General features: G+C 46.0%; 1 protein-coding gene across 1 annotated transcript in view; it reads right to left on the bottom strand.

Annotated features, from left to right (window-relative positions):
- Positions 1–22,142, bottom strand: part of LOC126455128 (juvenile hormone esterase-like) — a 73,575-nt gene extending 51,433 nt beyond the window's left edge. The window contains exons 1-3 of the mRNA XM_050091151.1: positions 22,053–22,142; positions 14,026–14,296; positions 3,206–3,391 (exon numbers count right to left, since the gene is read on the bottom strand). Of these exons, the coding sequence (XP_049947108.1) occupies positions 3,206–3,391; positions 14,026–14,296; positions 22,053–22,142 (547 nt within the window). The remainder of the gene's footprint in view (positions 1–3,205; positions 3,392–14,025; positions 14,297–22,052) is intronic.
- Positions 22,143–22,526: the final 384 nt, after the last annotated feature.

Genomic DNA, 22,526 nt, shown 5'->3' with positions numbered 1-22,526 from the left:
TAGTTAGCATTGATGGAGGTTATATGTTTTAAGTGTTAGCGAAAGCGGCCGATCTGGACGTGTCCGACTTATTCATGATTATATAATTTTTGGAACTGGATGTCACGGACGATTATATATTTTTTTGTACTGGATGTCGCATTATTAAGGTTAAAAATACATTATTTGCTCTGCAACAAAATCTTTCCTTTGCTAACCACATGCCTATTAGTAGTTAGAGCCTTCAGTAGTTGCAATCTTTTATTTATCTGGCTGTATTGGCGCTTGCTGTATTGCAGTAGCTCGTATAATGAAAATTTTTTTGGGGTAAGTGACTTATGAAAGGTATAGGTTATTGTTAGGATTTCTACTAATTCAGGGCCATTCTTTTTTATTAATTATTTGAAGTCAGGTTATCATTTTTGAGCAGTCAGATTGCGTTGCGCTAGGATATTGTGGGTCAGTGTTGAAACGATAAAATAGGAAAGAGACAGTATGGACAATTTCACTCAGCAATATAAGCGAAAATTTTATAAAGAAGTTCCTGGGTCACTTCTTACTCCCAAGCTATGCGAAATTTTCATGGACAGTTTCGAACAAATTTTCCCACAGAAAGAAGCAGAGGGCTGCAGAATCAAGTATTGGTTTAGATATGTCGATGATATGCTGTGTTTGTGGACCGGTACCAGCGGAGCTGAATTCGAAGCAGGACTTATCACTGAAGACAGTTCTACTCCAGTCAATGAATTCCATGCTGAAGACGTGTCTCGAGACGCCCAGGACACCGGTGGGATACCAACCTGACTGTCTTCCGCCATACGGACCGACACTCAGGAGTGAGTATCAGGGGTGCCATTTCTCTCCATAGTAAGACCCCTTTCGTTGTCAGCCACGTCACCCATAGAGCACAGCCATACTTCGACGATATTCTACGCCCTGTTTTGTTTCCCTTCATTGAAAGCCATCCTAGGCTTACATTTCATCCTGGGCTTACATTTCAGCTAGATAATGTCCGCCCACACACAGCGAGAGTTTGTATTACTTGTCTTTGTGCTTGCTAAACCATACATTGACCAGCAAGGTCGCCGAACCTGTCCCCAATTCACAACGCTTGGAGAATTATAGGCTGGGCCATCCAAAGAGCGCGTCGCCCCAGTTAGATAGAATTTGGCACGATATCCCTCAGCAGTGCATAGAACAATTCTTATCAATTAATGCCAAGACGAGTAACTGCTCGCATAAGGGTCAGAGGTGGATCAACGCATTATTGGCTTGCTCAATTTGTAAAGCTCTTTCTCTTGAATGAATCATGCAATTTTTCTGAAACTTCAATCGTTTGTCTGTCTGTACATGTACATCGCTGATCTACTGATTTCCGTCCCATTTGGATAGTTCCTTTGCGGTGATTTTTTTTTTTTTTTTTTTTTTTTTTTTTTTTTTTTTTTTTTTTTTTTTTGTCGGTAAGGGTATACAGGGTGAAAAGTATTTAAACCGACAAACTCTGGGAGGTTGTAGGGGACACCAAAACAAATATTTTTCCCTAATGTCATTTTTTCCTAAGAGGAGTATTTAAACCGGTAGAGGAAGATTTCTCTGGCGGGAAATTAACCACACCAACAAACACTTTTCCATTTTTTATGACCAAGAGACAACACATTAACACAGCCCAATTTCAATTACAGTAGATTTTCAAAAATGCCTCCATTGACACGGAAACAAAGGTTACACCGTCGGATCATGTTCTGTCTGACACCGGCAAAAACCCCAGGAATATCCCGAATTGTTCCTGCTGCTGCTACTATCCGGGCAACCAGGTCCTCTTCTGGTGCAACAAGAGATGCGTAAACAAGGTTGCGCATCTCACCCCATACAAAAAAGTCCAGAGGGGACATATCTGGGGATCGAGCAGGCCATGGAACAGGACCACCTCTGCCAATCCACGTTTCTGGGAACCGTCGGTCCAGTAATCGACGCACACGACGACTGAAATGTGCTGGCGCCCCGTCATGTTGGAGCCACATGCGTTGTCTTGTAGGGAGTGGGACGTCTTCCAGCAATTCTGTCAATGCTCTGGCGAGAAAATTGTAATAGTGCCTGCCATTAAATGGCCTAGGTAGCAGATACGGCCCAGTTAAACAGTCCCCAACAACACCGTCCCACACATTAACGAAGAACCGCACTTGATGAGCGCTAGCAACTGTAGAATGTGGGTTATCCTCACTCCAAACAGGCGAGTTGTGCATGTTGAAGACTCCATCACGCCCGAACATTGCTTCATCGGTAAACAACACAGAGGATGGAAATGTAGGAAGCGTTTCACAGTGTTCCAGGTACCACTGCGAAAACTGTGCTCTGGGTGGATAATCAACTGGTTCCAGGTTGTGGACACGCTGTAAGTGAAATGGACGTAAAATTGATGTCTAAGGACTGTTCTTACATTCGTCTGATTCGTTCCTATGTTACGTGCAATTGCACGAGTGCTGATTGAAGGATCCCGCTCCACAAGCTGCAATACAGCTTCCTCAAACTGCAGCGTTCTTACCGTGCGACGGCGTCCCTGTCCAGGTAATCTGCTAAATGACCCGGTCTCACGTAGACGTTGGTACACAGCAGCAAAGGTCGTATGATGCGGGATACGGTGGTTAGGATATTGTTGTTGATAAACCCGCTGTGCAGCACGTCCGTTGTGGTGCGCCACGTAGTACACACCAATCATATCAGTGTACTCACTCCAGACGTATCGCTCCATTAGTAAACAGAGACAATGCACTACTACACTGGTGGACAGCAGAGCGTAATACGCCCGCTAACAACTGAAGAGCGTAATACGGCCTCCACCGGTTTAAATAATCCTCATAGGAAAAAAATGACATTAGGGAAAAATATTTGTTTTGATGTCCCCTACAACCTCCCAGAGTTTGTCGGTTTAAATACTTTTCACCCCTTCCTTGGTATTTCTTTTTGATGACGATTGCGAGATTCAGGTTGTCAATGTTTCAAGAGTATTATGTACTTCTGATAGACACACATAAACTACTGCTACAAAAGCCTCTGTTCTTAATCGGTGTTATCGCACAAAATACTCGACGGATAATCTCGCTGCTGCCATGGCCCCGGGCAAACAAGAGAGCGCTAATCTGGCGCGATGACACGCGCCGAGTGATTTACGCCGCTGTCGGTGGGAGGTGCGCAGGATTAGCGCAGAGGGGCGTGGCGCGCAGCCTACCTGGTGTGGCCGGCGACAGCAGCAGGTGGGACACGGAGCAGCCGCCGGAGCTGGCGCCGAACAGCGTGACGCGGCCCGCGTCGCCCCCGAAGGCCGCGCCGTTGCGCTGCACCCACTGCAGGGCGGCCACCGCGTCCTTGAGGCCCGCGTTGCCGGGGATCTCCTCCGTCTGCAGGCTCAGGTACCCTGCAACCACCACCAAGCAGCTCTCCAAGTCTAGAGCCGGCAAGGGAAACTGTTCCTTACCGTTACGCACCATTGTAATCACCTCGTAGTATCAAGAGTAAACACAGTTTGTAGCGTGCACAGTAACTAGGCGAATTGGGAGGTTGCGACAGCACAATTTTACTGGCTCCATCAGAGGACTGTAATTCCCTAAACAGGGTCTGTCACATTAAGGTAAATTACATTTATTCCAAATTTATTTATTTACTTGTTTATTTTTTTTAACCGATCGAGGTGGCGCAATGATTAGCACACTGGACTCGCATTCGGGAGGACGGACGATTGTTCAAACCCACGTCCGGCGATTTTGATTTACGGTTTCCGTGATTTCCCTAAATCGCTTCGGGCAAATGCTGAGATGGTTCATTTGAAAGGGCACGGCCGCGTTCCTTCCCCATCCATCCCCATTCCGATGGGACCGATCACCTACTGTTTGGACCTTTCTCCAAAATCAACCAACCAAAGCAACCAGATTTTTTTTACTACTTAGATTTCTCATTAATTGATTATTTCTCAGCCGGCCAGAGTGGCCGTTCGGTTCTAGGCGCTAGAGTCTGGAGCCGAGCGACCGCTACGGTCGCAGGTTCGAATCCTGCCTCGGGCATGGATGTGTGTGATGTCCTTAGTTTAGTTAGGTTTAAGTAGTTCTAAGTTCTAGGTGACTGATGGCCTCAGAAGCTAAGTCGCATAGTGCTCAGATCCATTTGAACCATTTTTGATTATTTCTCAACTCTTTGAGACTAGGCAACCTCTTCGACACCCAACTTCAGACGCTAGACCACGGCCGGGCTGATGGTGCCGAAGTTTATGACAGGTACATCTGTAACGTGCTCAACAAAGTTGTGTGGAGGGCACCGAACTGGGTGCTCTTCGAACGACCCTTCGCCGTTTTATTCACGCACATGTTAATGTTGCACTCCCACGTGATCACGCCACACGAGGGTGCATAACAGTAGGTTTGAAAAAGCCTAAGTACCCTCTGATGCTTCGGATCACGTTCGGATTTCGTCGAATGGTTCTGAATGGCCCTTAGTGGTTTCAGCCTGCACACGACACCAAAAATTGCGGTCACGCTGCACTCCGAAGGGGTGCTGCCACGTTCAATGGGGATGCATCCCACAGTGTCCTTAGAGAAGGTTAGAAAAGTCCATCAGTGTCGAAAATTGTCGGGAACATCTTTTCTGTTGCTTATCACACTGCCAAGTATCGTTTTCGATCGTGAATTGTGTGGGAATCAACGCGGCACGAGAAGGAGCCATTTCATTGATACTCTTTAAACCACGCTCTGAGGCCTTTTCGTGTTGATTCTGAGCGGCAGCATCTCTGCAATGTTTCTTTCCATTACCCATAAGAAAACCGCGTGATTTCAGCGCTGGGTGTCACGGTTCTGACCTCCATCGCAGGGACGTCAAAAGAAGGGGTGAAATGTGAGTAAGAGGACCTTGACTTCTTCCGTCTCCTCACGCTGTACTGTAGAGGTGCGGTGGAGAACGCGTCTGATCTGCCATTCCGAGTGGCGCTCAGCAGATCACACCTCTACGGTACAGCGTGTGGAGACGGAAGAAGCCACGGAAGAAGAGATAGCCACTGCCTATATACCGTATACTAGCGAACTATCGGGGAAAATAGGACAAATATTGAGGAAACACCGAGTAGGAACTGTCTTTTACTCACCCAATGAAACACGAACGTTATTGGGAAGTGTCAAAGTCGATTTCTGTTTGCGGAAGGCCAGCATATGCCAGATTCCATGTCAGTGTGGGACGACTTATATTGGACAGACAGTGCGCACCAGCGAAGATCATTGCCGAGAACATCAGAAGCATACTCGACTTAATTACCCCAACAAGTCGGTGGTCGCACAGCTCTGTTTATCCGAAAATCACGAAATGAGCTACCAACATATCACAGTCTTGGCACAGACATCTAAATACTGGGACAGCGTCGTTAGACAGGCTACCGAAATTCGTACCAGAGACAGAATCATCAACCGAGATTGCGGCTATTACCTAAGCAAGGCATGGGAACCAGCACTGAGTCTAATTAAAAAGACGCTTGGCAAAGAAAACGAACTGGCGACCAGGGCGGAGGAGGCAATTACACCGACGCCACCACAGACGCCGACGCCACCGTCTCAGGATCCACCGACATGCGGCCGCGGGCGCGGACCGCGGAGAGAACGCCTCGCAGGGGAGGGGATTTATGACGCCCGCCCTCCCTCAGAAATTCAGTTCGTCAGCGCACCTGACGTCGGCGACATGTCTGATCGCCGAAATATTGTGACACTAAGGGCTGGCAGTACATCCATGGACTGTTCGAGCAAGAACGTGAACTGCTTTACTATCTACAAATATCGATATCAAAACGAAACTGTATCATTCTAGATTCCACTGAAGATGCCTTAAAGTAAAAGCCAAAACGAGTCTGGAACAAAAAGAATACAGTGCAGCAAGCCAATGGCGCTTTGTACCTACAAAAAAATATTTCTGTGCTTGCTTTCAGATGATGCTCGCGCAAACAAACTTCTTAAGGAGTTCGTTCGAATTTTTGTGGCGACGAACACTCTGAACCGGTTTCTTCAATTTCCTCAGGGTAGCACAATACGCTACAGAGATGATTGTTGCACCATGGTGGAGGACATCAAACAAAATAACCCCTTCAGACTCCTAGAAGTTTGTCACCGTGAATTTACTGGCTGACGGTGCGCCTCTGAACGTCTTCTTCGGAGGAGAGATGGTGTGGCGCCACTCCGTGGCAACGCGGTTTTGTTTCCGCCTAGTAGTGATAAACCCGTATTTCATGGTCCAAGACGATGCTCGACAAAAAGCTGTCACGACCAGCCTCGTATCGCGCAAGCAGTTTCGAACAGATGATGCTTCGTTGCTTTTTATGGTCTTTTGTTAAGCGGCGAGAAACCCAATGGGCACTCACCTCCTTTGAGTGCACCACCAACTGGTGGACGGGGGTGTCAGCACCGCCAACAGTGACGTCCAGTAGAGCAGCAAAGTTGCATAGGAATTCAGACGCATTAAGCAGGAAGTGGTTTTATGCGACCTGCCACGAATTCTTGTCCTATGCCAACACCTTCATTTCAGAGTAGCACTCGCAACCTACGTTCTCAGCTATTTGCTGGATGTATTCCAATCTCTGTGTTCCTCTGTAGTTTTTGCCCTCTGCAGCCCACTCTAGTACCACGGAAATCATTCCCTGATGTCTTAACAAAAGTCCTATCATCCTGTCCCTTATTCTTGTCAGTGTTTTCCACATATTTCTTTCCTCTTCGATTCTGCGCAGGACCTCCTCATTCCTTTCCTTACCAGTCCAGTTTCCCCACAATCCATGTTTCCAAGCAGGGAAGTATCAGTGCTGAAAATTCTGGGTCATGGTCTTGTGGAGTGGCAGGCAGCACAGTGCGCTACCAGTGACTGGAAACAGTATAAGGTGCAGTCACAGTGTGGTACATATGACGGGCTGTTGTGCAAGAAAATGAGGTTCGGGCCACAGGTAGCAGTACCAGTGAAGTTTAAGGAGGATATTCTAAACGAAGCACATGGTCACAGAGTATCTAGTCATGGAGGGTGCGGAGCAACAATGTGAACAGTGGCTGACACATATGGTGGAGAGGAAGGCAAGCGGCTGTGGATCAATATGTGAGGAACTGCGTACGGTGTGCACAGTGAGCTGATCTGAATCGTAAGTAGTGGCATTGTAGAGGCTACTGGAAGCATCAAAACCATTTGGAATGCGTGTAACTGAATTATTAGGATCGTTTAGTCGTACGCTTACAGGAAAACAGTTCATATCAACAATAACAGATAACGTTTCGCCGTACAAGGAGACGGTTGCTATGTCGAACCTGCAGGCAACGATAGTCGCACAGGCTATGGTTAGCAGCTGTTAGATACGAAAATTACAGACCAGCATACGAACTTAAGTTGGACATTTTGAAGGAACTGTGCCGGATATTGCAATTTAAGCATTTAAGAACTAATCTTCTTCATCCACAGGCCCGTGGTAAAACGGAACGGGCACATAGAAGAATTGGTAAAACGTTAAGTTATGATATGAATGCGCGTGACAGCGACTGCGACTCATGTCTAACGTGTGTTATGTCAGTGTGTAATTCAAAAGTACTCACAAATGCTGGGTTATGAAGTGGTATATGGTCAGGAACTGCCCTAACTATTCGGTTTGACAAAGGCAAAGAAAGGTGAAGATGGGGAATCAGTCCACGACTTCGGGAAAACAATACGAGAAGTATGGAAACGAGTACAGAAGGCGAATATAAAGGCTTTAGAGACGCAAGAGGAATCAGTGCACTGTACGGCAAGTTTGCCACAGTATACGTTAGCGCAATGGGTAATGTTACCGAGTCCGTACACGTCAAAAGGGAAGTTCATCACAAGGTATCAAGGACTCTTTCAGGTGGTGGAGACTACTTCGCCCGTCGACATGAAGCTTCAGTTGCCAGCAAGAACAACGATACTATATGTAGGGCATCTACGACCTTTTCAAGGGAGTCTGGAGTCGATTCCAGGAGTTTGAAACTTGGAGCCGGGGAAGAAAACGGGAAGATCAAGAAGATGAGGAGTGTCTGTCAAGGATTTTATATATATATATTCGTATTTGTACAGGATTGTAGTGAATAAGTTACGTTAGTGTGAATATCTTTTCTTTTACTTTTGTTGTATGTGAATGAGCTTGATTGTCGCATTAGCCTTCTGAGGAGAAAGTGCGGGTGATATTTGCTCCTGTCCTCGGGCTTCGATATGCCGAGGGCAAGAGTCGAAGAAATGCAATTGTCACCTGAACAGTACTGATTGGGATTACAGGAAGCATAGAGAGAGTTATCGCCTGAGGTAAGCCTGGTTGTGGAACCCAGTAGAAAAAACCTGCCCTTCTACTAGAGTACAGCAGCAGTGGAAATGAAAACTGACTGAGCACCGTTGTAAATTCTAATTCGATTCCCAGTAATAGGATGACATGCACAGTGTAAGTGTTACTCTATTCACACATACTCAGTGAAATGGGGATCTGCAGGATATTACTAATTTTGGAGGCTGGTGGCAGGCATGCAGTAATGACGGAGAAGTAGTTAATGTCGAAGGGGGAGTGTCGCGGTGTGTCCAACCAGGTTTATACAAACCAGCTAGAAGACACGTGAGGTACAGTTTTTCTTACCCACACAGAAGGGACTAGTTTCGTTCGAGAGATGTCGTTGAATTTCTAGCAAGCAGGTTTTCATTGAATATACTCCATTTATAATGATATGGTAGTAGTGGCGAGTTGCTACAAGCAGGGGAAGTTCATGATTGAACTCAATGAAAGTGGGTTATTAATCAGCGGGATTGCATGCAACACAACAGGACCAACCTTCCATCTACCAGCCACGATTACGGGAGTCACGCAACCGAACGTCTCACAATTGCAGTTATATTGGCCATAATTTACCTTTGAAATCATTGAAAGAGCCGAATATAACATTTTTAAATAAAAGTTTAGAAACCGATTTAATTCATTTCCTGGATCGATTCATTGCCACGAGTGATGGATGCATTTAAGCCGAGCAGTTAATGCAGCTTTTAGAGCAGTTCAGAGTAGAACGACGATCCATGACGGTGACTTTGAGTGTCGTAATATCATATGCCACAGTGGCTCTGACTCTGCTGTGCGTAGCTTTGATGTGGAGAGGCGTACGTCAGCACAAACCACCGATAGTCCAGATTCTAGTAGACCAGATCCCTAGAGCATAAGATACAGAGTGTAACGTTGCAGTGTGAATGCGGAATAGACGTAAATTTAAGGTTAAGAGAAAAGGATGCAGTGGAAAAAGCCATGAAGGCTACAACTGCCAGATGCGCAAGTATGATGAATAGACTCATAAGTAAGGTGGTCCAAGATGCTACTCCAGGTGAGTGTAAAATGAATGTGCACAACGTAAAATAATAAACGCTAAAATGATGATTTGGCCCTGTCTGACGACGCCCTGAAGCAGATCTTCATTCTCTTTTTATATATAAATTACAATCTAAACATAAATGTATGATGAAGGCACCTAATACTACTAAATGATAAACGTTGTTGTTCTATATATATTTATTATAGATTAAAATTAACCCTTTAAGTACAATTGTCTATATTTCCTAACTAAAATTATTAATCAATTGCCCAACTCTGCCCCTTTTTATGACTGCGCGGTCTAATATCAATAACGCGAAATGACTGACATCATCTACGTACTAAACACTAGAAGACACTACTTTCAAAGATGATCTACGGTGGTGTGGAACCTCAGTGGAAATAAACTAGCATGATCACAGCTGTTTAGCTTTTATAGCCCTAATAAGCCGAAGCAATTAGCGATATCACTGTATGTAATGCGTCTACTGCGTCGAAGTGATGGTTCTCGTACTCGTCTGCGACGATGGAAGAACTCCAGCCAAAAATAAACTCTTTCAAACACTAGGACGGCAGAAGGCGGTCCTCTGACTAACATACTCTAATACTGTCTTCCCCTCTCTGTGTTCTACAGACGAGAAACGCGGACTCCTAGCCACAAGGACGGAGTTCAGATAACGTCTCAACGTTAATATAGGCAGAGGAAGTGCTCTCAGTTACTGAACGCTGCGTACTCAATGACGACTTCCAACCCGGAGGTGAAGTCCAGAATCGTATATGTTCGCAACAGTACAGTGCCTAACTGTTCTAACTATAAACTCTCCTGTGAGCAAAGACAACAAGTCCGTCTGTACCAACAAAGTTGATACCGAGCGACCGTCACACACGGGCGCACACAACGGAATACCTCGTCTCTCCATCACTGGCTTCCCAGCAAGGCACGGCTCCCCACCATCGTAATTCCGAAAACAACTCATATTCCCGAAACCACGGAATATTCTCCCTCTCTACAGATTCTTCCGAACGCCGAACAACCATATTTTAGTCTTTTGTCGTCCTGCGCAGAAAGTTTGCGAGGAAAAACCTATACTTTTGCAATGGTATACTTCTGAGTAAAAATCTTTGGAAATAACCCAGCCTGCGTGGTTTCCCAGGTGCCGCTTCTTCGTTCCTCTCACCTGCGTCCAAGATTTGCAGAGTTCCCGGTTATCCTTCCGGTCCTGCTACAATAGCGGCCGGTCGTCAGCCTATTCTGCTCGAGAGCTCAGGTGCCACGACATCACTCTAGCTACTTCCTGTTTTTAAGCAAGACCAAGACCTGTACAGGCCTTCCACCCAGAGCTTGAGTTCTGCCTGACGTTTCATCCCCACTGGCGTTGCAACCTCTACTTGATAGGCAATCATTCATTACGCAAATTCTGTTAGTACAGACTCTCCGTCACCTTTCATACAATAAGAGTTAAAAATTATTTACAAGGCGTATGTGACAATGTCAGTCTCCTTTATATATTCATACATACGATGTACAACCTATCAAATGATACCTGATTGTGGTTGTAGTTCACGGCAAAGTATGTGGATGAGTGCTTGTAAGGTGCGAAATTATAGCCACCTTACAGTGGCAATAAGCATTATTGTTGGAAGCCTGGACTCGGAACCTAAATCATGTGGGCAAGCCGCTAGTTGTTTTAACCATAATTTTTGCACGAACTTGTAGCATAACATGAAACTGGTTTTAACGTAGATCTGGGGGACTGGGTTCAAATGGTTCAAATGGTTAAAATGGCTCTGAGCACTATGGGACTTAACATCTGTGGTCATCAGTCCCCTAGAACTTAGAGCTACGTAAACCTAACTAACCTAAGGACATCACACACATCCATGCCCGAGGCAGGATTCGAACCTGCGACCGTAGCAGCCGCGCGGTTCCGGACTGAGCGCCTGAACCGCTAGACCACCGCGGCCGGCTGGGGGACTGGGCCTTGTTCATAGAGCGGGTAACGTAGTGTGCGCCAGAACATTGTACTGTAGCAGAACTGGCAGCAGGCAAGCGCAGGATGTTGAAACTGCAATAATTCGACAAGGCTGATGCAATGTTGCGATTCAGTGCTGGAACAGCAAACTCAGCGGTACTGCACAGACTCATTCAGCAAGGGGCAAGGCACTCTTCAGCACCAGCAGCGGCAGTGGTCTGTTAGGATACCTGACTGTTAACGGCGCCGGCCGGAGTGGCCGAGCGGTTCTAGGCGCTACAGTCTGGAACCGCGCGACCGCTACGGTCGCAGGTTCGAATCCTGCCTCGGGCATGGATGTGTGTGATGTCCTTAGGTTAGTTAGGTTTAAGTAGTTCTAAGTTCTAGGGGACTGATGACCACAGCAGGTGAGTCCCATAACGCGCAGAGTCATTTGAACCATTTTTGAACTGGTAATGGCGCCCATGCTCAACTAGTGCACTGCTGCCGACTACAACTTCTGGAACTTTGTAACGAAACTATTCTCAATCTTCCAGCTCTATCTAGACTACAGGGCTGTGACAGGTGAGGTCGTCACATCCATCTGCCAGCAGAAGACATCGGCTCAGGGTAATGGTAGGGCAACAGCTCTATGCTCTAAGTCTATGAATTAGTGCCACAGCCGTCTCAGATCAGCTTCAGCCGCATGACGAACTGCTGCCCAGTGGGCAGTGGGTTACTTAACGTGTACAATAGCCGTCTACCATCATCGCACGAGGGTGCCTCATTCCTGTGGGCATCCCCCACCGTGACGCAGCTGTCGCATTGCCCAAAGCTGTAGTATATATGGCATCATCGAGGATTTACACCATTGGAAAGGGAGCCACGTGGCTGGCTTACATAACGTGCCTGCTGCCGCACCACAGACACTACGCGTCAACATCATAGGTTGTGCATGCTGCCATCCCGGCCGAATTCAGTGGCCAGTTGCCCACTGACTCGGTGTACTACCAGACGTAGATGCTTCAATAATGAACTTGTTACCTTTGCAGCAGCCGTCCTCTGGGGCCTTCTAGATTCCCACATCCTCTCGCACCGTCCTGACACATAGCCGCCCCTCTCTGCACTAGGGCCACTATAATCTCTACAGTTTATACTGGCATGATCAAGGCACTCAAGGCACCAAAAAAGAAAATATATAATTAAAACGGAGAGTAACCGTAAGGATAGAATCTACACTCCTGGAAATGGAAAAAAGAACACATTGACACCGGTGTGTCAGACCCACCATACTTGCTCCGGACACTCCGAGAGGGCTGTACAAGCAATGATCACACGCACGGCACAGCGGACACACCAGGAACCGCGGTGTTGGCCGTCGAATGGCGCTAGCTGTGCAGCATTTGTGCACCGCCGCCGTCAGTGTCAGCCAGTTTGCCGTGGCATACGGAGCTCCATCGCAGTCTTTAACACTGGTAGCATGCCGCGACAGCGTGGACGTGAACCGTATGTGCAGTTGACGGACTTTGAGCGAGGGCGTATAGTGGGCATGCGGGAGGCCGGGTGGACGTACCGCCGAATTGCTCAACACGTGGGGCGTGAGGTCTCCACAGTACATCGATGTTGTCGCCAGTGGTCGGCGGAAGGTGCACGTGCCCGTCGACCTGGGACCGGACCGCAGCGACGCACGGATGCACGCCAAGACCATAGGATCCTACGCAGTGCCGTAGGGAACCGCACCGCCACTTCCCAGCAAATTAGGGACACTGTTGCTCCTGGGGTATCGGCGAGGACCATTCGCAACCGTCTCCATGAAGCTGGGCTACGGTCCCGCACACCGTTAGGCCGTCTTCCGCTCACGCCCCAACATCGTGCAGCCCGCCTCCAGTGGTGTCGCGACAGGCGTGAATGGAGGGACGAATGGAGACGTGTCGTCTTCAGTGATGAGAGTCGCTTCTGCCTTGGTGCCAATGATGGTCGTATGCGTGTTTGGCGCCGTGCAGGTGAGCGCCACAATCAGGACTGCATACGACCGAGGCACACAGGGCCAACAACCGGCATCATGGTGTGGGGAGCGATCTCCTACACTGGCCGTACACCACTGGTGATCGTCGAGGGGACACTGAATAGTGCACGGTACATCCAAACCGTCATCCAACCTATCGTTCTACCATTCCTAGACCGGCAAGGGAACTTGCTGTTCCAACAGGACAATGCACGTCCTCATGTATCCCGTGCCACCCAACGTGCTCTAGAAGGTGTAAGTCAACTACCCTAGCCAGCAAGATCTCCGGATCTGTCCCCCATTGAGCATGTTTGGGACTGGATGAAGCGTCGTCTCACGCGGTCTGCACGTCCAGCACGAACGCTGGTCCAACTTAGGCGCCAGGTGGAAATGGCATGGCAAGCCGTTCCACAGGACTACATCCAGCATCTCTACGATCGTCTCCATGGGAGAATAGCAGCCTGCATTGCTGCGAAAGGTGGATATACACTGTACTAGTGCCGACATTGTGCATGCTCTGTTGGCTGTGTCTATGTGCCTGTGTGGTTCTGTCAGTGTGATCATGTGATGTATCTGACCCCAGGAATGTGTCAATAAAGTTTCCTCTTCCTGGGACAATGAATTCACGGTGTTCTTATTTCAATTTCCAGGAGTGTATATCAGCACCAGGACTAGTTCAGTTGAGAGCAGATTCAAAAGTGAAGCTGGGTGTGAACTCGCTTGCGTAGTCTATCACATACCCAGGACGCCGCTGCGGTAGTTAAAGGTGACGAGAATAACCCCGTGGTCGACGATGAAGTCTGGACCATACAGATTGGTGGAACTGGAGCCGCCCTGGAAGGCGCCACCGTAAATCATGAGCATGATGGGCAGATTGACACCGCCGGCGGGCGCATACACGTTGAGGTACAGGCAGTCCTCCGAGCTTTCTCCTGGCCACATCTGTGGGCACTGCAGCGGCTCCGACAGCGCGTCGCGCACGCCGCTCCAGTTGGATGGTGGCTGAGGCGCCTGCAACAGCGGCAACCCACCTATGTTTAAGCGTCCAAACGCTACACTACACTTATCGTCACCCCAATCAAGATCTTTCGTCACATCAATGGGCAAAACCAAATTATCGATTCTTCACTTAAAACTTTCGGGCTGATAGGCCGTGGTCGATGTATGAAACTCTCCCCCGACGTTTCGCGAGAGATCCTCCGAGGTAAAGCGCTTTACCTAGGCGGATGTCTCCCGCAGTCGGAGACGAAACGTCATGGGAGAGTTTTATACATCGACTACAACCTATCAGCCCGGAAATTCTAAGGAAAGATAATACCGGCCGTGAAAACCTACATTGTATGATTAAATTATCGACTGCCAACTTCAGAGCCATCATCACCACGGCAGAAAGAGGACGCCTGTTAGATGCCTCCACATCCAGGCCTCTTACATACTGTCGATCAAACCTTGGCAGCCCTGTTGTCAGCATCCAAAAGTTGGAGCAAACGGTTGGAGGAAACCAGTGGAAAACCATTCTGAAATTCCAGTGAGCAGTGAGCAGTACTCCACTCTTAGCAGAGCATGCATTTCTTTATAACTAATAACAAAAAGGCGAGAAACACGAGCTGAACACGTTATAGGAAACGATCATCACATTAAGTTTAACGACCCTTCTGTGTGGCTTGTATTAACGGCTTTTGGGATAATCTAATTTAAGAAGTTATTGAAATAAACATTACTGTTAACACTCTCAGCATAGGCAGAGGCCTCCAGCTCACTGTGGTGTGGGGATCCAGAGGTTGCGAAGTTGAAACAGGCACATCGAACACGGTGTTAATGTATGGCTATATATGATGATACTGTGGGCACCAGTGACGTCACAACCGGCACCTAGTGTATAAGGCCGTACCAGCAGGCCATCAGCAACCAACTCAGTTGACAATGGCTAGTGAGGACTTGGTCTAAAATTCGTGATATTTTAACCACTTGACACCACTGGAAGCCTGAGACCTTTTTATTCAAAATATTTGGTGCATCCTGTAAAGCAAGAACGAAGTAGTAAGGATATGTTCAAAGTATAATGATTTTGACTGTACCTCGACTGTGGCTATGCATTTGCCATTATTTGCGGCTTTATCCTAACGACACGTTTAATACAATTAGGCTGCGAGAGGTCCTTTCAAACAGTGGCGGTCTCTTCATTTTATGTAGGGGCATTGTGTCGATAAAAGCACTCCGTCTTCAGGCCGCAAGGGGCCCATCCGACCGTCGTGTCATCCTCAGTAGAGGATGCGGATACGAGGGGCGTGTGGTCAGCACACCGCTCTCCCGGTCGTTATGATGGTTTTCTTTGACCGGAGCCGCTACTATTCGATCGAGTAGCTCCTCAATTGGCATCACGAGGCTAAGTGCACCCCAAAAAATGCCAACAGCGCATGGCGGCGGGATGGTCACCCATCCAAGTGCCGGCCACGCCCAAAAGCGCTTATCTTCGGTGATCGGACGGGAACCGGTGTTACCACTCTGGCAAGGCCGTTGCCTTTGTGTTGATAAGCTCAGTCTATTACCTATAGATCTATTTTTTACAAAAATTTGTATAGATAGCTATTATGCGTGTAATCTCGAATCATCCAAAGACTGGTTATTGCTGATTTTTAATTACTTTTTGTGACTACAATATCAAGTCAAAATGTTTGAAATACTTCATTTCATAAAATTAGTTTCGATAAATCCAAATTATTGTAATAATCATATAAAAAAGAAGACTTAAAAAGAAAATTATTTTACTTACCGACTCACAGATATCGTATTCCATTTTATTTTTACGTAAATTATATATATTATTTACTTTGTATCGATAGTTTTGGAGGGAGAGGTTGTATCACAGCTGTACAAGGAAAAGTAATAACGTAAAGCTGTGACTGATCAAGCAGAGTGCAAGGATGTGCTAGAATTCAGTTATACAATTTCTGGTGTTATTTGCCGAAAAAATTCAGAATAAACGGAAGTATTATTGTAAATCAACGGTTCCACAGGTTATATACAAAATCCAAAGAATCAAGGTATATATCGGATCAAAACTCGTACAGAACATCGATCCAAAGAGATAAGTAAAAGATGGGTTTCATTTCCAGCTCTTGTGTAGTTATAAACATTCTACAACGAACTCGTTATTTTGGAGTAAACTGAAAATACAATTAAAATCTGTGTAGGTTCTGTAGTCGAGAACTACGAGAGAAGAAGCGCTAACGCGACACCCTATCATTATTTCTAATTGGACCTTTTTAATTACACATATGACGGAATGAAATTTTCCCTCTGTAGTTGAGTTTGTGCTAATATGAAACAATCTGGCAGATTGATGAATTCTTCTCGGGTTATCAGCCGAGTGGAGGCGTCGTCTTGTCGTAACGTTTCAATGAGTTTCGTATCTATCATCTTCTGACGAAGTGTCGGGATGCTGTGTTCTGCATATCTATATAGCTGCTTGGCCGTCGTCCGCTACTATAGGCCAGGCAATCACGTTCCTCCGGAAGGGGTCACCGCGTCGGTAGTGGGGGGGGGGGCGAACCGGCGTCGAGACCCGGTGGCTACCCAATCTGTGTCCACAGACGCCGCTGCCTTCAGATCGGAGCGTTCCTGACGCAGATTAAAACTATGTGGCGGACCGAGAGTGGAGCTCGGGACGCTTGTATTTCGAGGGCAAGTGCTCTACCATGTCAGTTTAACCACTTGACACCGCTAGAAGCCTGAGAAGGGTGCAATACGTGAGCCCGTGTACAGGAAGCTGTTTACGCAGTGCTTGTCTCCTTCAGTTGCCACCCCCCAACCACTGGCGCTATGCAGAGTATACACAGTTATCCAATGTGAGCCAGTGTACAGTTGTCTGCCTATTGTGCATTACATACTGTAGTTAAGTTATGACTTCATAGAAGTCTTGCTGATATTCATCTGTATTGTGGAGTAGCTCGCGGGAATGGTAGTGCCACTCGTTGGTCGCACACAGGAAGGTATCCGACCAGACGACTTCCTAGCATTCCATTCTCTCTCAGTCGTGTGGCGGATCGCCGCCGGATGCAGGTCTTTTCACGTGACGTCATTTAGGTGACTTGCTCATCGTTTATGATGAAATTATTACCAGATAATTTTGAAAGATGCATGGTATTTGAACTTTCTGGAGAATGCCTTGCCTGAACTTCTGGGGATGTTCGCTTGCAATTTCGCGCTAGTTTGTGATTTCAGCACGACGCTGCTCCGGCGCAATTAAATCGTCGGGCCAGGGCATGTCTCACAGACAACTTGAGGCAGCGAGTGATTGAAGGGAGATGTCCAGTCCATTGGTCTGCATGCTCCCCTGACTCGCAGTACCTGACATTTTCCTTTGGGGTTCATTGTGTGCTGAACGACCGTAGGAACAGTACTTGAGCTTAGAGAGCGCATCTTTACAGCATTTGGTACCATCAGAGGGGAGTGTGGAATGTTACAGAGAACCAGATGAAACATGGTCTGTCATTGCGCATTATGCAACGAAGATGGTGGTCGTCACATTGAACATTTATTATAAAGTAGTGATGCTATCTGTTCATCTTCAGCTTGCGACGTCGGCATAGTATACCTGAACTATCGTTGTCGGTGTTGGTCTGCTGTCGATTCTGATTAGAACAACCCGGTCACTGAACTGTTCACAGTAACACACCCTCTGCCCTACCTTCCTATTCATAACGAATCCTACACCTATTATACCATTTTCTGCTGCTGTTGATATTACCCGATACTCATCTGACCAGAAATCCTTGTCTTCCTTCCACTTCACTTCACTGACCCCTACTATATCTAGATTGAGCCTTTGCATTTCCCTTTTCAGATTTTCTAACTTCCCTACCACGTTCAAGCTTCTGATATTCCACGCCCCGACTCGTAGAACGTTACCCTTTCGTTGATTATTCAATCTTTTTCTCATGGTAACCTCCCCCTTGGCAGTCCCCTCCCGGAGATCCGAATGGGGGACTATTCCGGAATCTTTTGCCAATGGAGAGATCATCATGACACTTCTTCAAATACAGACCACATGTCCTGTTGATACACGTTACGTGTCTTTAATGCAGTGGTTTCCATTGCCTTCTGCATCCTCATGTCGTTGATCATTGCTGATTCTTCCGCCTTTAGGGGCAATTTCCCACCCCTAGGACAAGACAGTGCCCTGAACCTCTATCCGCTCCTCCGCCCTCTTTGACAAGGCCGTTTGCAGAATGAGGCTGACTTCTTATGCCGGAAGTCTTCGGCCGCCAATGCTGATTATTTATCAAAATTTAGGCAGTGGCGGGGATCGAACCCGGGACCGAAGACGTTTTGATTATGAATCAAAGACGCTACCCCTAGACCACGGGTAGGGAAAGGAGTAGAAGAAACGGTTACAGGAGAATATGGTCTTGGGACAAGGAATGAAAGAGGAGAAAGAGTAATTGAGTTCTGTAACAAGTTTCAGCTAGTAATAGCGAATACCCTGTTCAAGAATCACAAGAGGAGGAGGTATACTTGGAAAAGGCCGGGAGATACGGGAATATTTCAATTAGATTACATCATAGTCAGACTGAGATTCCGAAATCAGATACTGGATTGTAAGGCGTACCCAGGAGCAGATATAGATTCAGATCACAATATAGTAGTGATGAAGAGTAGGCTGAAGTTCAAGACATTAGTCAGGAGGAATCAATACGCAAAGAAGTGGGATACGGAAGTACTAAGGAATGACGAGATACGTTTGAAGTTCTCTAACGCTATAGATACAGCAATAAGGAATAGTGCAGTAGGCAGTACAGTTGAAGAGGAATGGACATCTCTAAAAAGGGCCATCACAGAAGTTGGGAAGGAAAACATAGGTACAAAGAAGGTAGCTGCGAAGAAACCATGGGTAACAGAAGAAATACTTCAGTTGATTGATGAAAGGAGGGAGTACAAACATGTTCCGGGAAAATCAGGAATACAGAAATACAAGTCGCTGAGGAATGAAATAAATAGGAAGTGCAGGGAAGCTAAGACGAAATGTCGCAACAAAACGACTATTCACGTTGGTGTATAGAATATATGAGTCTGGGGATGTACCATGTGACTTTCGGAAAAGCATCATCCACACAATTCCGAAGACGGCAAGAGCTGACAAGTGCGAGAATTATCGCACAATCAGCTTAACAGCTCATGCATCGAAGCTGCTTACAAGAATAATATACAGAGGAATGGAAAAGAAAATTGAGAATGCGCTAGGTGACGATCAGTTTGGCTTTAGGAAAAGTAAAGGGACGAGAGAGGCAATTCTGACGTTACGGCTAATAATGGAAGCAAGGCTAAAGAAAAATCAAGACACTTTCATAGGATTTGTCGACCTGGAAAAAGCGTTCGACAATATAAAATGGTGGAAGCTGTTCGAGATTCTGAAAAAAGTAGGGGTAAGCTATAGGGAGAGACGGGTCATATACAATATGTACAACAACCAAGAGGGAATAATAAGAGCGGACGATCAAGAACTAAGTGCTCGTATTAAGAAGGGTGTAAGACAAGGCTGTAGCCTTTCGCCCCTACTCTTCAATCTGTACATCGAAAAAGCAATGATGGAAATAAAAGAAAGGTTCAGGAGTGGAATTAAAATACAAGGTGAAAGGATATCAATGATACGATTCGCTGATGACATTGCTATCCTGAATGAAAGTGAAGAAGAATTAAATGATCTGCTGAACTGAATGAACAGTCTAATGAGTACACAGTATGGTTTGAGAGTAAATCGGAGAAAGACGAAGGTAATGAGAAGTAGTAGAAATGAGAACAGCGGGAAACTTAACATCAGGATTGATGGTCACGAAGTCAATGAAGTTAAGGAATTCTGCTACCTAGGCAGTAAAATAACCAATGACGGACGGAGCAAGGAGGACATCAAAAGCAGACTCGCTATGGCAAAAAAGGCATTTCTAGCCAAGAGAAGTCTACTAATATCAAATACCGGCCTTAATTTGAGGAAGAAATTTCCGAGGATGTACGTCTGGAGTACAGCATTGTATGGTAGTGAAACATGGACTGTGGGAAAACCGGAACACAAGAGAATCGAAGCATTTGAGATGTGGTGCTATAGACGAATGTTGAAAATTAGGTGGACTGATAAGGTAAGGAATGAGGAGGTTCTACGCAGAATCGGAGAGGAAAGGAATATATGGAAAACACTGATAAGGAGAAGGGACAGGATGATAGGACATCTGCTAAGACATGAGGGAATGACTTCCATGGTACTGGAGGGATCTGTAGAGGGCAAAAACTGTAGAGGAAGACAGAGATTGGAATACGTCAAGCAAATAATTGAGGACGTAGGTTGCAAGTGCTACTTTGATATGAAGAGGTTAGCACAGGAAAGGAATTCGTGGCGGGCCGCATCAAACCAGTCAGTAGACTGATGACCAAAAAAAAAAAAAAAATTGATGCTACAGACAAGTTTTAGTGTATTTGAAACTCTATTGCTTTTTTCAATAAGTTTTCTAAATCACAGTACCCTGGTGTTTCATTTAGCCTACCGAACGATTAGAAAGCGCATAGTGTTCTAGAAAATTTGTTACACATATCTGGCTATAGCTATGCCCTCCTTATTGCAAAATGTTACGAATTACATTCTTTACAATTCATATTTTTAAAAGTTGCACCGAGCGAGGTGGCGCAGTGGCTAGAACACTGGAGTCGCATTCGTGAGGACGATGGTTCAATCCCGCGTCCGGCCATCCTGATTTAGGTTTTCCGTGATTTCCGTAAATCGCTCCAGGCAAATGCCGGGATAGTTCCTTTGAAAGGGCACGACCGACTTCCTTCCCCGTCCTTCCCTAATCCGATAAGACCGATGACCTCATGTCTGGTCTCCTCCCCCAAAAAACCCAATCAAGCCAACCAAAAGCCATTGTGCAACAGCCCCCATTTGTTGTCATAGAATTTTGAGAGCCTATCAGCCATTGACTAGTACTTGAAAATAGCCTAGCGTTTAAATTGTACAGTAGTGCACATAAAAACCAAAACTGAGCAGCTGAAGGTGGCATGTATTTTAAATTTTCTATGATGATCTAAGTAATAAAACGAGTTTTCAATTATATAAGAATGTCAGTAAGATCACTCAGGTTCAGGACACAAATGTCAGCCATTCATTGACCGTTTGACTGTCCAGTAATAAATTACAATGAAACACTTGGAATTACAGCCCAGGGTAATTTTGATAGGAATTGTTTTGCTGCTTTCCACATGGAGGAGGGTAGATTATAATGGCAACAAATTGCTACATAAAGTAATTTCATTTTCTCCCACTGCTACCAATATAACACGTCGCATTTTTCAGTTTTAATTTGTTAAAACTGTATTATTCGGTAGATGTTGTCAGTTTTAATATTTTATCAGCTCTGTTGTAGAGAGGTGAAACAGTGAAGACTATTACAAGAACAATGTTGTTATGAAACAGCAAAGAAGTGTTAATAACAGTTTAAGGTAAAGTAGTTACATTACTATTTGTAGTGAAGATATCAGAAAAATTAGGTGTAACTATTGAACAAAAACTTATTTTAAATTGAAGCCGTTGTTTACCTACTTCCTTTATCTCTTTATCGTTCAGTTCTATAGACTCAAAGACATCAAATATTTCCACCAATTGACGTTTTCTCATCTCAGGAATTGAATTTTCGGTGGAGCAGACGTCCCATACAGCCTCAAAACATTCAGTTCCGGTGACAGAGCTGTCTGTATCAAACTTAATGCACTGAAAACAACTCACAAGCACTAGAGTCGCGTTCTGTTCGCTAAACTCACACACGGGTTGCTTCCCGGCACTCCATTTGTGGCCAGGCTTCTGTTCCTTGGTCATAGCGACTCGCTGATTTCGGCAAACAGGTGCTTACATCAAGCGTTCGTCCCTTAATGTCTCCTGGTTGCTGTTGACTTGGTAGCTGACAATCTGTGGTCAGAAGAAGGAGAGGAACGTGTACTTGCAACTTTATCAGTTAGCAGTATTTTACGGACCATACTTGAGTGGATTCCAAACAGCTACTGACATTTCAGTGGACCATGTGTTATGAAACCATCTACAGTCTACAAACCAGTGTGTGGAGCGGTACTCAGTGAGCTTGTAAAGCCCTTCTGTCGTTGATGAAGTCTTTTTATACTCATTCTGGGTTTGGTTGAGAAAGAGACCAAACAGCGAAGTCATCGGTCTCATCGGATTAGGGAAGAATGGGAAAGGAAGTCGGCC

The sequence above is a fragment of the Schistocerca serialis genome, chromosome 1 (assembly GCF_023864345.2).
Source record: "Schistocerca serialis cubense isolate TAMUIC-IGC-003099 chromosome 1, iqSchSeri2.2, whole genome shotgun sequence".
Taxonomy (NCBI): Eukaryota; Metazoa; Arthropoda; class Insecta; order Orthoptera; family Acrididae; genus Schistocerca; species Schistocerca serialis.
Note: the sequence above shows the minus strand (reverse complement) of the source record. Positions and strands in the feature narration are given on the sequence as shown.